Source organism: Octopus sinensis, linkage group LG7 (assembly GCF_006345805.1).
Source record: "Octopus sinensis linkage group LG7, ASM634580v1, whole genome shotgun sequence".
NCBI lineage: Eukaryota > Metazoa > Mollusca > Cephalopoda > Octopoda > Octopodidae > Octopus > Octopus sinensis.
Window position 1 is genome coordinate 78,702,873 of NC_043003.1, and position 14,845 is coordinate 78,717,717.

At 40.3% G+C, this 14,845-nt stretch overlaps 1 protein-coding gene across 1 annotated transcript; it reads right to left on the reverse strand.

The window, feature by feature from the left end:
• Positions 1-2,710: 2,710 nt before the first annotated feature.
• LOC115214445 lies at positions 2,711-3,157 on the reverse strand. Its single transcript, XM_029783642.1, has one exon. The coding sequence runs from the start codon at positions 3,155-3,157 to the stop codon at positions 2,711-2,713; it is 447 nt and encodes a 148-aa protein (XP_029639502.1).
• Positions 3,158-14,845: the final 11,688 nt, after the last annotated feature.

The window sequence follows — 14,845 nt, forward strand, 5'->3', positions numbered from 1 at the left end:
ATTTCTACTATACACAAAATATTTTAACAATTTTTAAATATAATTCCTAATAATATTTAATCATAAAAATATAATAGGATTTTTTTAAAACATTTAATGGCTCTGAGGGTCCATCCAAATAAAGTAGGGGTCAAAGAGGAACCATGGGCAAAAAATGGTTCAGAATCACTGGCCTAGCTTGTGTTGAAGCTGTTCTTCTACATCGTCAGTTAGTCTCAGATGCTAGAGAAAGGTTCGTGATGGTGAGGCTGAGGTATATATGCTCATGGACTGCCTCAAGATCACATTTGTTAATGAGGATGGTAGTAGAGTGCTCAGAACATCGGTCCAACATTTGATACTCTTCCGGCTGATGCTCCAGCCAAAGTCTTCGTAAAGTGCTGCTGTCTTCTTCCAATCATGACTCACGCCATTAACCACAAAGAATTATCTCTAATTCGAGCCTACTCTAAGCTACTAAGAATGCGTGTGGCAACTTGAAAATCCACCCACCACACGCGATAGACTAGTGGTTGCACGGGCGCGAAAGCTACGTTGTTATCCTCATTCCGTAAACGGTGGCTTTTAACGGGTGTTACATCATGGGGTACAGAGGATTCGCAATCTAGACTAGGGACTGAGCAAGTTTCCGTTTGATTTTGTGTACGAGTAAATACCATCAATTGATGTTCCAAAGGTGTGCTTCAGGATGACTGCCTTATTTCACTCCACAGTAAATGCTGTGGAGTGGAAGCTCTCCGTCGGTTACGACGACGTGGGTTCCGATTGATCCGATCAACGGAACAGCCAGCTCGTGAAATTAACGTGTAAGTGGCTGAGCACTCCACAGACACGTGTACCCTTAACGTAGTTCTCGGGGATATTCAGCGTGACACAGAGAGTGACAAGACCGGCCCTTTGAAACACAGGTACAACAGAAACAGGAAGTAAGAGTGAGAGAAAGTTGTGGTGAAAGAGTACAGCAGGGATCACCACCATCCCCTGTCGGAGCCTCGTGGAGCTTTAGGTGTTTTCGCTCAATAAACACTCACAACGCCCGGTCTGGAAATCGAAACCGCGATCCTACGACCGCGAGTCCGCTGCCCTAACCCCTGGGCCATTGCGATCATCAAACAGAATGGTGCCTTTCAGGTTTCAGTGGAATGAATGAACAATCCCGGTTTACCCTACCTTGGCAAAGATTTTGAACAGTCTGTCTCTGTTCACGGTGTCGAACACATACCCGAAGTCAACCGTCCACTGACAACGATGATGTTTCCTTCACCACGCGACGTCGACCGCGCGCATGGATGATTGCCAGCGGCAGCTTCTTACTTACCTGCCAGAAAATGGGAGCAACGACATTCTCTAGGGGAGGGGTGCATAACACATGGACACGCACATACACTCGCAGTCGATATCGCGACGGCCTTTGCACACGGCAATACGGCCGACGTCTTCTGACATGCGCGTGTATGTATGTATGTATGTATGTATGTACTCTTTACTCTTTTACTTGTTCCAGTCATTTGACTGCGGCCATGCTGGAGCACCGCCTTTAGTCGAGCAAATCGACCCCCAGGACTTTATTCTTTGTAAGCCCAGTACTTATTCTATCGGTCTCTTTTGCCGAACCGCTAAGTGACGGGGACGTAAGCACACCAGCATCGGTTGTCAAGCAATACTAGGGGGACAAACACAGACACTCACATACACACACACACATATATATATATATATATACATATATATATATATATATATATATATAATATATATATATGTATATATATATATATCTATATATATATATATATATATATATGTATATATATATATATATGTATATATATATATATGTATATATATATATATATATATATATATGTATATATATATATATATATATATATATATATATATATATATATATATATATATATATATATATATATATACATATATACGACAGGCTTCTTTCAGTTTCCGTTCACCAAATCCATTCACAAGGCATTGGTCAGCCCGGGGCTATAGCAGAAGACACTTGCCCAAGATACCACGCAGTGGGACTGAACCCGGAACCATGTGGCTGGTTAGCAAGCTACTTATCACACAGCCACTCCTGCGCCTATGCCGGTATCTACGACGGTAACTACGAGTGGTTCTCTCTCTCTCTTTCTTTATACATACACACACATGCCAGTAGAAGTCGGCCGTATTGCCAACACAAAATCTGCTGAGAAAACCGCTAGATTGCTTTGAATGTTGCTGTTGCATGCAAGCTAGGATTTTATCAATTCAGACCGGGTCAACTGGTTAGATGATCTGATATTGAAAAACACAAAATCCCCAACGATCCTCGGGACAATTCAATGATGCATAGATGTATCTTAGAACGCACAAAGCACGCACAAGCATCTTACACACACACACACACACACACATACATGCGATCTTACATGTGTGTACATGTATATACGCGGGGGTACCCCCAAAAAACCGGAATTTTGCAATATTTTATTCACTGAGTTTTACATGTTTACACTTTTATCGCTTTCAAAGTATTTTCTATTTGAAGCAATGCATCGGTCCAGACGCGTTTTCTACTGTTCGAAGCAGTTCTGGAAATCTTGCGAAATGGTGCCTTTTAACATCTCCATTTTTTTTCTCTTTTGACCTCCTCCACATCTGCAAAACGTTTTACTGTAAAAACGTTTTTTCATTCAGGGGACTATGATCGGGCGAATAGGGAGGGTTGATAAGCAGGGGCATGTTTTAGAACTGCCAAGTAAAGTACCTGGTTAACAGTTTGATCAGGAAGAACAAATTCTGTGTGGACAATTCCTTTTACATCAATAAAACAAATCAGCATTGTTTTGACACTGGACTTCACTTGACGTGCTGTTTTGGGGCATGGTGACATCGAATGCTTCCACTGACTTGATTGCTGCTTCGTTTCCGGGCTGTTGCCATAACACCAGCTTTCGTCACCAGTGATAACCTTCGGAAAAAGGTCCGGATCAAATTCTAGCTGATCTTTCAGCTCACGACAAGCATTCAATCGCGACTGTTTTTGATCGTCCGTGAGGAAGCGAAGCACAGATTTTGTTGCAACTCTTTTCATTCGCAATTCATCGCTCAAAATCCGTTGGCAGGAGCTCCAGGACATACCAGTCATATCAACAAGTTGACCAATTGTTCGGCAACGGTCCTCCAAGAATAGTTCGTGAATTTTCGTGATGTTTTCGTAATTTCGATAGGTTGACGGGCGCTCTGAACGAGGTTGGCCTTCAAGCAACAAGTGACCGTTCCTAAAGCATGAAAACGTCTTGTAAACTTGTGTTCTGCTCATGGCAGCGTCCTTGTAGGCTGTCTGATGCAGGATAACTGTTTCGACCGCCGTTTTCCCCGACAGAAAACAGAATTTCACAGAAACACGCTGTTCTTTCGTTTCAGCCATCGCAAATATCGACGAACAGGAAGGAAGCACTGTAAAACAAAGACACATCATGTGGCAGAACGACATCACTAGACGACTTCGTTTGGCAAACTAATGTCTGAGGGTCGCATCAAATGGTTTCTAGCGGCAGAATCCTGAACTACAATGGGCTTGTCCCACAGAGAACGTTTCCGGTTACTTTTGGGTACCCTCTTGTATGCATTAATGTATATGTATATGCATGTGTGTGTGTGTATGCATATATGTACACACACACACACACACACACACCACACACACACACACACACACACACACATTCACACATGCATGTATAAGGCGGTGCCCAGGCATGATTGGAGTCCATCGAGTGAAACGTCAAAAAGAATAAAATACTAAAACATGTATGTCATTAATTTTTATTTCAAGATTTCTTGCCAATAGAGAAAGAGCCGGTTTCTAACCTAGATCCAATGCCCCTTCATTGGAATTTCAACATCAGCGGGGTATTTTTGTATGTATGTATGTATGTATGTATGTATGTATGTATGTATGTATGTATGTATGTATGCCTGCATGTATGTATGTATGTATGTATGTATGTATGTATGTATGTATGGATGGATGGATGGATGGATGGATGGATGGATGGATGGATGTATATGTATGTACGTGTGCTTGTGAGTCTGTGTTGTGTGTGTGTGTGCATAGTTGTGTGTGTTTATGCGTTTATATTATCATTTCGCAAGGCGGCGAGCCGGCAGAAACGTTAGCACGCCGGGCGAAATGCTTAGTGGTATTTTGTCTGCCGTTACGTTCCGAGTTTAAATTCCGCCGAGGTCGACTTTACCTTTCATCCTTTCGGGGTCGATAAATTAAGTACCAGTTACACACTGTGGTCAATATAATCGACTCATCCCCTTCCCCCAAATTTCAGGCCTTGTGCCTATAGTAGAAAATAAATGTATTATCATATAGGCACAGGCGTAGCTGTGTGGTAAGAAGCTTGCTTACCAACCACATGGTTCCGGGTTCAGTCCCACTGCGTGGCACCTTGGGCAAGTGTCTTCTACTATAACCTCGGGCCGACCAATGCCTTGTGAGTGGATTTGGTAGACGGAAACTGAAAGAAGCATGTCGTATATATGTATATATATATATATATATATATATATGTGCGTGTGTGTGCGTGTTTCTGTGTCTGTGTTTGTCCCCCAAGCATTGCTTGACACCGATGCTGGTGTGTTTATGTCTCCGTCACTTAGCGGTTCGGCAAAAGAGACCGATAGAATAAGTACTGGGCTTACAAAGAATAAGTCCCGGGGTCGAGTTGCTCGACTAAAGGCGGTGCTCCAGCATGGCCGCAGTCAAATGACTTAAACAAGTAAAAGAGTAAAAGTATCATTTCGTGTTCGTCGTTTGACGCTCTCATGGACACGTCGCCACCAATCCTGCACCAATCTTAACATTTTACAGACAGCTGGAGCCTATTCTCAGATATCTCTCCACAATTTTCATCTCGCCTATCCACTTCATGGATGGTCTTCCTTCTCTCTTGAACTGTTATATTTATTTTTAATATCATCTCATAACATGACCAAACTATTTCATGACCAAACTATAAGAACAATAATTTAAAATACAAAAGAATAAAATCTTTGTGTTTGGGCTAATTGTTCTTCTTCCCAACTCAAATTATCTGGCAGCACGTTTCGTATGCATCAATTTCCTTTCTTATTATGTTTGTCAATTGTCCAACTTCCGTACATATACATCGTTATAGGATATCCCAAGATGTTTTCAACAAACTCTACTTTGTTCTTTGAGACACTCCTTAATCGTTCATAAATATCTATAGTTCTATCATAGCAGTCTTTTCCCACAGTTATTCTTCTTATTTCGTTTGAGTATCTCTCATCTCTTTCAACTTTGGACCTCAGAAAAATAAACTGAACCTTTACTTCTACTGCCTGGTCACGATTTTAAAGTCAATAACTAGACTTTTAATTTTTAAATCAATAACTAGACTTTTAATTTCTTTTTTCTTTCAATCTTAAGGCGGTGAGCTGGTAGAATCGCTAGCACGCCAGGCAAAATGCGTAGCGGCTTTTCGTCCGTCTTCACTTCTGCGTTCAAAATCTGTCGAGGTCAACTTGCCTTTTATCCTTTCGGGATCGATGAAATATGTACCACTTGATTCCTGGAGTCGATGTGATAGACTTAATCCCTCCATCGAAATTTCTGGCCTTGTTTCAAGATTTGAAACCAATATCTTCTTTCAAATTAAGGCGGCGAGCTGTTTATACGGGTATTTTATCCCTTACGGTTTTGGTCGGCCCGAGGCTGCAGTAGAAGACACTTTCCCAAGACTGAACTCGGATGATATTTTGCCATCTTTCTGACAACTTCATGGTTCCGCGCTCATAGAACTTCTGATCCTTGTCAGCCAAAAACTGAAACAAGTGCGATTTCAGGTCATCATCATCATTATTGAAAGTTCTACCGGTGAAAGAATTTTGCAAACTTCGAAATAAATGGTAATCTGATGGTGCAACGTCAGGACTATATGGTGGGTGGGACATCACTTCCCATCCAATAATTTTTCACTCGCAAAGATGTGTGTGGTCTAGCGTTTTTACGGTGGAACACGGTTCCTTTACAATTTGCAAATTCTGGCCGTTTTTCTTTGATTGCTTCCCTCCAGTTTCATTGGTTGTTGATAGTAAACATCAGAATTGATCGTTTGGTTCTTTGGAAGCAGCTCAAAATGCACAATACCTTTGTAATCGCAACAAATTGACAGCATGACCTTTTTCTGATGCAATTTAACTATCGATGTGGTTTATGCTGGTTCATTACACCTGGACCATGATCGTTTTCGATTGATGTTATTGTAGACAATTCATTTTTCATCATCAGTGAGGATTCGTTTCATTGCGTTTGAGATATATATCGCAAATATTGATTCGTTGTGTTGAGTGAATCTCGTTCAATTTATGTAGAACCTAAATATCGTGCTCCTTAATGAGTCTAAGACATTTTAAGTGATTTCCAATTGTGTGTGATACATTTAACCCCTCTGCAATCTCTCGCTCAGTTATATGACAATCAGATTCAATTATGGCTTTGATTCGGTCATCACCAACTTCAGTAGGTCGACCAGAACGTTGGTCATCTTTGAGTGAAAAATCTCCAAAACGGAATTTTAAAAACAATTTCTGACGTGCGTTCAGTTAAGCAATCAACATCTTAAACTTCACATATCTCTTTCGTGAGCCTCAGCAGCTTTCTTGGCTTGAGGGAAATAAAATAGGAAAATATGGTGAAAAATGTTCCTTTTGAACTCCCTGTTAAAATTGACACTGAACTAACAGCTGTAAACAAAATTTCGCGCAATTTGCTTCTAAAGTAAGCTAAAAGTAACAGCTATCAAACGTCAAAAGGAAAAAAATCATCACATTTTCAAAATTCATCAAAGCAATCGTAACTCTATTCGCGAAAAACGAAATTACTTTCTTACCAACCCAATATATATATATGTATATATATATATATATATATATATATATATATATATATATATATAATATATATATATATATATATATAAATATGGTAAAGTAAAAGAATTCACTTTACCACACACCGAACTTTTCAGAAATAGCAGCCAAAAATTTGGCTATTTCTTCAACTGCAAATAAAAGTCTCCAGACAATGCATACTCAGAAAAATAACTCACATAGGTATAAGGGAAAAAACAATGAAAGATCACATCCATATACGATACCCGAGGACAGTCTGTTTCTGGATTTGTGGGTAAAACGCCACTTTTCCTTCATCAGCTCAGAGATTTCTTCTGATTTAGATTTGAAAATACTAAGAATCAAACATACCCGTCCGATATCTGTAACATCGGACAAACCATGTCAGACACCCAGTACTAGCGAATCCAAAAATACGAATGAGATCTATTATTCTCCCTGTCCACCCACGTGAGTCATAGAGCATTACATTTTTGGTTGCTATTTCTGAAAAGTTCGGTGTGTGGTAAAGTGAATTCTTTTACTTTACCATATTTTTATAAATTAATACTTCAAATATACCGTAAATGGTCTTTACATACCGAATACTGCTTGGTCGAATCTATTAACAATTAATTAATTCGACCCCCCTTTTTTGATAACAATAACAATATAATGCTTTCTCTCCAAGAATTTGAACTGCAGTTTTTACCTCTGTAGAAATGTAATGCTCTATGACTCACGTGGGTGGACAGGGAGAATAATAGATCTCATTCGTATTTTTGGATTCGCTAGTACTGGGTGTCTGACATGGTTTGTCCGATGTTACAGATATCGGACGGGTATGTTTGATTCTTAGTATTTTCAAATCTAAATCAGAAGAAATCTCTGAGCTGATGAAGGAAAAGTGGCGTTTTACCCACAAATCCAGAAACAGACTGTCCTCGGGTATCGTATATGGATGTGATCTTTCATTGTTTTTTCCCTTATACCTATGTGAGTTATTTTTCTGAGTATGCATTGTCTGGAGACTTTTATTTGCAGTTGAAGAAATAGCCAAATTTTTGGCTGCTATTTCTGAAAAGTTCGGTGTGTGGTAAAGTGAATTCTTTTACTTTACCATATTTTTATAAATTAATACTTCAAATATATATATATATATATATATTAAGGTATGTAGAAAAATACAACATGGACAAGAACGTATAACTCATAGAAGACGATACAATAAACAAGGACAGGACATTCGAACCCCTCAGTCTTCAGTCAAGAACCGGATCATCGTAGTAATTTCGGCTGATTAATATATATATTGTTGTATTTGGGGATGATATTTTTTTTCATTTTACCAAATACACACACACACACACACACACACAGAGAAAGAGAGAGGTGCAGGTGTGGATGTGTAGTAAGAAGTTTGTTTCCCGACTTCATTGTTACGGGTTCAGTCCCACTCTGTAGCATCTTGGACAAGTGTTTTCTTTTATTACCTCAGGCTGACCAAGGCCATGTGAGTGGATTTCGTCAACTGTGTGTATGTGTGTGTGTATGTGTCGTTATATCTGTGTTTGTCTCCCATCCTCCGACCGTTTGACAACCGGCGCTGGTGTGTTTGCGTTCTTATAACCTAACGGTTCAGCAAAAGCGACCGTTAGAATATTTACCAGTACTTTTGAAAAAAAATGTACTGAGGTCGATTAGTTCTTCTAATATTCTTCAAGGTGGTGTTCCAGCATGGCCACAGTCTAATGACTGAAACAAAAGTAAAAAAAATATATGCATGCATTTATGTATGTATGTATGTATGTATGTATGTATGTATGTATGTATGTATGTATGTATGTATGTATGTATGTATGTATGTATGTATGTATGTATCTGTCTAACAATCAATAAATCAATCAATATATATGTGTATGTGTGTGTGGGTGGACGTATTAATCGATTGATAGAGAAATTACATGCCTGTATCTCTAGCAATCGATCAATATGTTCACTCACAAACGCACGAGTTTCATACATATATTTGCATACACACACTTACACACGCACACACACACACACACACACACACACACACACTCACACATACACTGCCGGGTTTAGGACAAAATGAAGCCCTGTGCTAGTTAAGTTATGAGGCCCCCTTACTTAAGAAGGCCCTTACTTGGCCCCTTTATGTTAAAAAAATTGCGTGTAGAAGCGTTCACATTACTCTTCACTCTTTTACTTGTTTCAGTCATTTGACTGCGGCCATGCTGGAGCACCGCCTTTAGTCGAGCAAATCGACCCCGGGACTTATTCTTTGTAAGCCCAGTACTTATTCTATCGGTCTCTTTTGCCGAACCGCTAAGTGACAGGGAGGTAAACACACCAGCATCGGTTGTCAAGCAATGCTAGGGGGACAAACTTAGACACACAAACCCATACACACATACATATATATGTATATATATATATATATATATATATATACGACAGGCTTCTTTCAGTTTCCGTCTACCAAATCCACTCACAAGGCATTGGTCGGCCCGGGGCTATAGCAGAATACACTTGCCCAAGATGCCACGCAGTGGGACTGAGCCCGGAACCATGTGGTTGATTAGCAAGCTACTTACCACACAGCCACTCCTGCGCCTATATTAATGATTTCACTTTTATAACTTTTAGGAAAAACATTTGAAGGTTTTAACATTTGAATAATTCATCGAAAAAAACATGTGAGAGCAGTCAGATGGTCCCCCGCTCCCACTCCTGGTCAGCGGGGCCCTGTGCTTAAGCACACCAAAGCACAATGGTAAATCCAGCACTGCACACACGCGCGCGTAGATACCGTAAGTTCTCGAGTATAGTCCGTCCTTGAGTATAATACGTAGGGGATTTTTAGGGGGCTGTACCTCTGAAAAAAAAAAAACCTTGTGTATAATACGCACCTTTTCTCTAACTTGATCCAGGAGGTCTATATAATGTCCTTGGTTTGTAAAACAGTATATGGTAACGTCCTTTATTGTTATTGTATATATAACATAATGCAAATGTGTAGCTTTTTTGTGCATTTTGTTTGCAGGAAATAAAGAAATAACAGTAATCAGTAATAACGTTTAATAAATGTTGCTTACTGCAAGTTATGGATGATTTTTTTATGACTTCATTGCTTTCAGGCTTAGCTTAATGTATTTTCGCGCCCGACCTCACAAAATGCGTCTGAATAAACATTGCCGGGCAGCAAATAGAGACTCGGACATTGCTTAGAAAATAATTTTCATTTTTAACCTCGTGTATAATACGCACTAGGAATTTTGACCTTTAAATTTTGGGGGAAAAAATGCGGATTATACTCGAGGATTTACGGTACTTAAGCGTGTTCTCTGTTTGTGGCGTTTTCTGTGCAAGGGAGAGAAGCGATGAAAGAATATTTTCTCCTCCCGTTTTTGGAAATTAACTTTTTAAAAAAATAGCATCGTGATTCTGCTATTATTTTAAATATTTAATTAAATTTCATCTTCAGCATTTAATTTCTCTTTATTTGCAGACAGCTGAATCGACACTTCGTATAATCTTGTGTGTAATATGTCTCAAAGAATTAAGTCTCTGTATTAATTAACCATGCTCTATTTGACAATGAATGTTAAAAAGAAGAAGAAAAAGTAGATAAGAATATTTGATAAAATGATTTGATAAAAATCGATAAAATCGATAAAAGTAGAAAAAAATAGTTTACAAAAACCGATAGCTTTTCTTTGGTTTCAAATCGGATAGGAAAAGAAAAGGTGTATATAACTGATTAAATGATTAGAACATGCATAATATATCTTCTCTCTGCAAAGGGATTCGGGTAATACAAAAGATCGCCTCTGAGTCAGGCAAATAATTCGGAAATAATGGCAAATGATTTTGGTTTCAATCGTTGTGCGCGCGCGCGCGTGCATGTGTGTGTGTGTGTGTGTGTGTGTGTGTGTGTGTGTGTGTGTGTGTGTGTGTGTGTGTGTGTGTGTGTATGTGTGTGTATCCTCTTCGATCTGTTGTTCTCCGCCTACAAGCGCGTGCTACTCTAAGTTTCTGGAGGAGAGCCCTCCCCTAAACATATTATGTTTAAACAGGAGTCCGGACAAAACTTCATTAGGACAAAATCCTACAAGCACAAAACTTCATTAGGACAAAATCCCACAAGCACAAAACTCCACTAGGACAAAATCCTTCAAGAGGAAGACCATGGAGGAATTTCTGAATGGTGTAAGACACAGCATCAGGTTGTAGTAAAATGAACTTTAAATGAACTTCAACACTTAATGATGTTTTCAATATTTTATTTGTTTTAATTTTTCAAAGATACAGTATGATATTCTTTTTACTATGCTCATTGTTGTGATTGATGTAATAGTTTAACCCAGTTATAGGGGTTTCGTCCTCCGGGATGTTTTTCCTCGGTTTTTAAAATTTTTTTAATGGGTTATGTCCTTGTGGAGTTTTGTCCTACACTCGTCTTGATAAGAGATGGAAGAATACTTTCCATAAATGTGCTGCTTCTAAATAAACGACGGGATGGCAACACTTGCAACAACAGTGATCATAGGTCTTTTGGACGAGAGGTGATCTATGATCAACGTTATCCCAGCCATGACCATCCAATCCTTTATTCGGATGAAGTGCATTTAGGACTATATTATGTAGCATATCCCTCTTTGTTATTTATTAGCCGCTGGTCTGCATTAATCCAAATGCCTATGCTCAAAGACTTCCAGCCGTGACCTTCCTATAATTTATCTTAATACAGTTTATATGAAGCTATATGATACAATATATCGTTCGTTTTTAAAGACAGAAATATGTACAGTATGTGTAATTTGACTGCTATTTCTAGCAGCTCAAGCAACTACATTCAAGCTCTAGCGTCCTAATAGTTTATTTTTAAATATCCTTCGCTTTGTAACCATGAGGTCCCGGACTCGATCCCACTGCGTGGCAGCTTGGGCACATGTCATTTTCTTATTTCTTTACTGCCCACTAGGGGTTACAGACAGAGGGGACAAACAAGGACAGACAAACGGATCAAGTCGATTATATCGACCCCAGTGCGTAACTGGTACTTATTTAATCGACCCCGAAAGGATGAAAGGCAAAGTCAACCTCGGCGGAATTTGAACTCAGAACGTAGCGGCAGACGAAATACCTATTTCTTTATTACCCACAAGGGGCTAAACACAGAGGGGACAAACAAGGACAGACATAGGTATTAAGTCGATTACATCGACCCCAGTGCGTAACTGGTACTTAATTTATCGACCCCAAAAGGATGAAAGGCAAAGTCGACCTCGGCGGAATTTGAACTCACAACGTAACGCAGACGAAATACCGCTAAGCATTTCGCCCGGTGTGCTAACGTTTCTTATTTCTTTATTGCTCACAAGGGGCTAAACATAGAGGGGACAAACAAGGACAGACAAACGGATTAAGTCGATTATATCGACCCCAGTGCGTAACTGGTACTTATTTAATCGACCCCGAAAGGATGAAAAGCAAAGTCGACCTCGGCGGAATTTGAACTCAGAACGTAACGGCAGACGAAATACGCTAGGCATTTCGCCCGGTGTGCTAACGTTTCTACCAGCTCGCCGCCTTCATGTCATTTTCTATAGCCTCAGATCCATTCATAGCTCATGACCGAAACTGGTATTGAAGCCTATCTGCTAGGATGTAGCCGTATGTGAAACGGTAGAGCTTTGTCACTCTGTGAGACGCTGATTTTGCCTGAAATTTACGTCAAGAATACACACATGCCTATGGAATGATCAGCTAGAACCCTTTGGGGCATTTCCTAGTTCAGAGCTGATTTGTGGATAAATAGCAACAATAATGACAAGGAAGAATAGCGTAAATACTTTGTGTGAATAAAAACTAGGATGGTCACAACAACAACATGTAAAAACAGCATCCCTCCGGCCCACCAATACAATAACACTATGTAACAATTTCTTATTTTTGTTTTTGGTCAGTAAGTGTTATTTCCTTTTAGCTCCTATCTAGAAATCAAACGAAACGACTACTCTTTCCTTCAAATTTTGCTTCTGTGACTTAGACATCGATGTTTTGGAACTAACCTATTTTTCATTACGTTTCAGATAGATTCAGCGCTGAGTTGTTGGAACAGAAATATCCATTTTTTTTTCTAGTCTAGGCACAAGGCCTAAAGTTTTTGGAGAGGTGGGGCCAGTCGATTAGATTGACCCCAGTACGCAACTGGTACTTAATTTATCGACCCCGAAAGGATGAAAGGCAAAGTCAACCACGGCGGAATTTGAACTCAGAACGTAGCGACAGACGAAATACCGCTAAGCATTTCGCCCGGTGTGCTAACGTTTCTTATTTCTTTACTGCCCACAAGGGCTACACATAGAGGGAACAAACAAGGACAGACAAACGGATTAAGTCGATTACATCTACCCCAGTGCGTAACTGGTACTTATTTAATCGACCCCCGAAAGGATGAAAGGCAAAGTTGACCTCGGCGGAATTTGAACTCAGAACGTAATGCTGCTAAGCATTTCGCCCCGTGTGCTGACGATTCTGCCAGCTCGCCGCCATCTTGAAATAGAAATATCGTTGTAGCAAATATTCTACTCAATATCACAGATTTGCTTGTCAGTTGTTTGGCCTTAACCACTTTGGGGTTTGAATAAATGGAACAGAAGCAAAGTTTGACGAAAATATTAGCCATGTTTCATACTTCCTACGGATAAGCAAATAGGAAGTAACAGTTGTTACTCAAAGACAAAATCGTGATACATAATGTATTCAGTGGCGACACTACGAGGAGTTTAAGTGAAGATCGAATGTCTCTATGGATCCGCTATCCTATTGCATGCCATGAGACCCTAAAGAGATAGAACTGACGTATGTGAAACCGTATAGCCTTGTCACACAGCGCCTCAAACACCACAGTCGCCGGCACCTTCACCGCATCCACCTCCACCACATCCACCTTCGCCGCATCCACCTCTGCCGCTGCCTCTACCGCCGCCGCAGCCGCCACCTCCATCGCCGCCATATACACTGTCGCCACGCCGCCACCATCGTCCCTGCCGCTGCCATCGCCGCCACTCTCGACATCGTCGCCGCCGTCGCCATCGCCCACGCCTTCTCCATCACAGCCACCGTCGCCATCGCCGTCGCAATCGTCGTCGCTATCGTTGCCACCATCGCCGCTGCCACGACGACGACGCCCACCTACACCACCACCACAACAACAACAACAAACAAGAAAAATAACACAAATTATGACATGAGCCGACCAGAAGACTCTAGGTCAGTTATAGGCAACTTGCGACCCGCGGGGGCTTTCTGAATGGCCTGCCTAAAGAAAAATTACCTGGAATTTATTTATAGCGCAACCCACCAGACGATGAACCATGTCGCATGCTACCTGCTTCTCAAAATGTCGTCTATACCTGAAGCAGTCAATCAACCTGTTGGAAACAGCAACAAAACCTCCCCTGAGTCATTCCCTACTACAATGGTTCTCAACCAGTTCTTACCCACGACATTCTTTTATAACTATTTCAATCTGTTGGCTCTCAAGAAATATTTTCAAAGAAATTTCTTTCAAAATTCTGAATCTGTGGTCGAAAATATGCTAAACTAAGTTAGACATTACAGAAAAAAAACCTGTTTTTCTTTTTTTTTTTTTTGCAATACTCTTTACTCTTTTACTTTTTTACTTGTTGAAGTCATTTGACTGTGGCCATGCTGGAGCACCGCCTTTAGTCGAGCAAATCGACCCCCAGGACTTATTCTTTGTAAGCCTAGTACTTATTCTATCGGCCTCTTTTGCCGAACCGCTACGTTACGAGGACGTAAACACACCAGTATCGGTTGCCAAGCGATGATGGGAGGACAAACACAAACG

Bases quoted from the DNA above. Each gene is read 5' to 3' on its own strand.
- LOC115214445 (XM_029783642.1), bottom strand. From the start codon at position 3,157: ATGACTGGTATGTCCTGGAGCTCCTGCCAACGGATTTTGAGCGATGAA.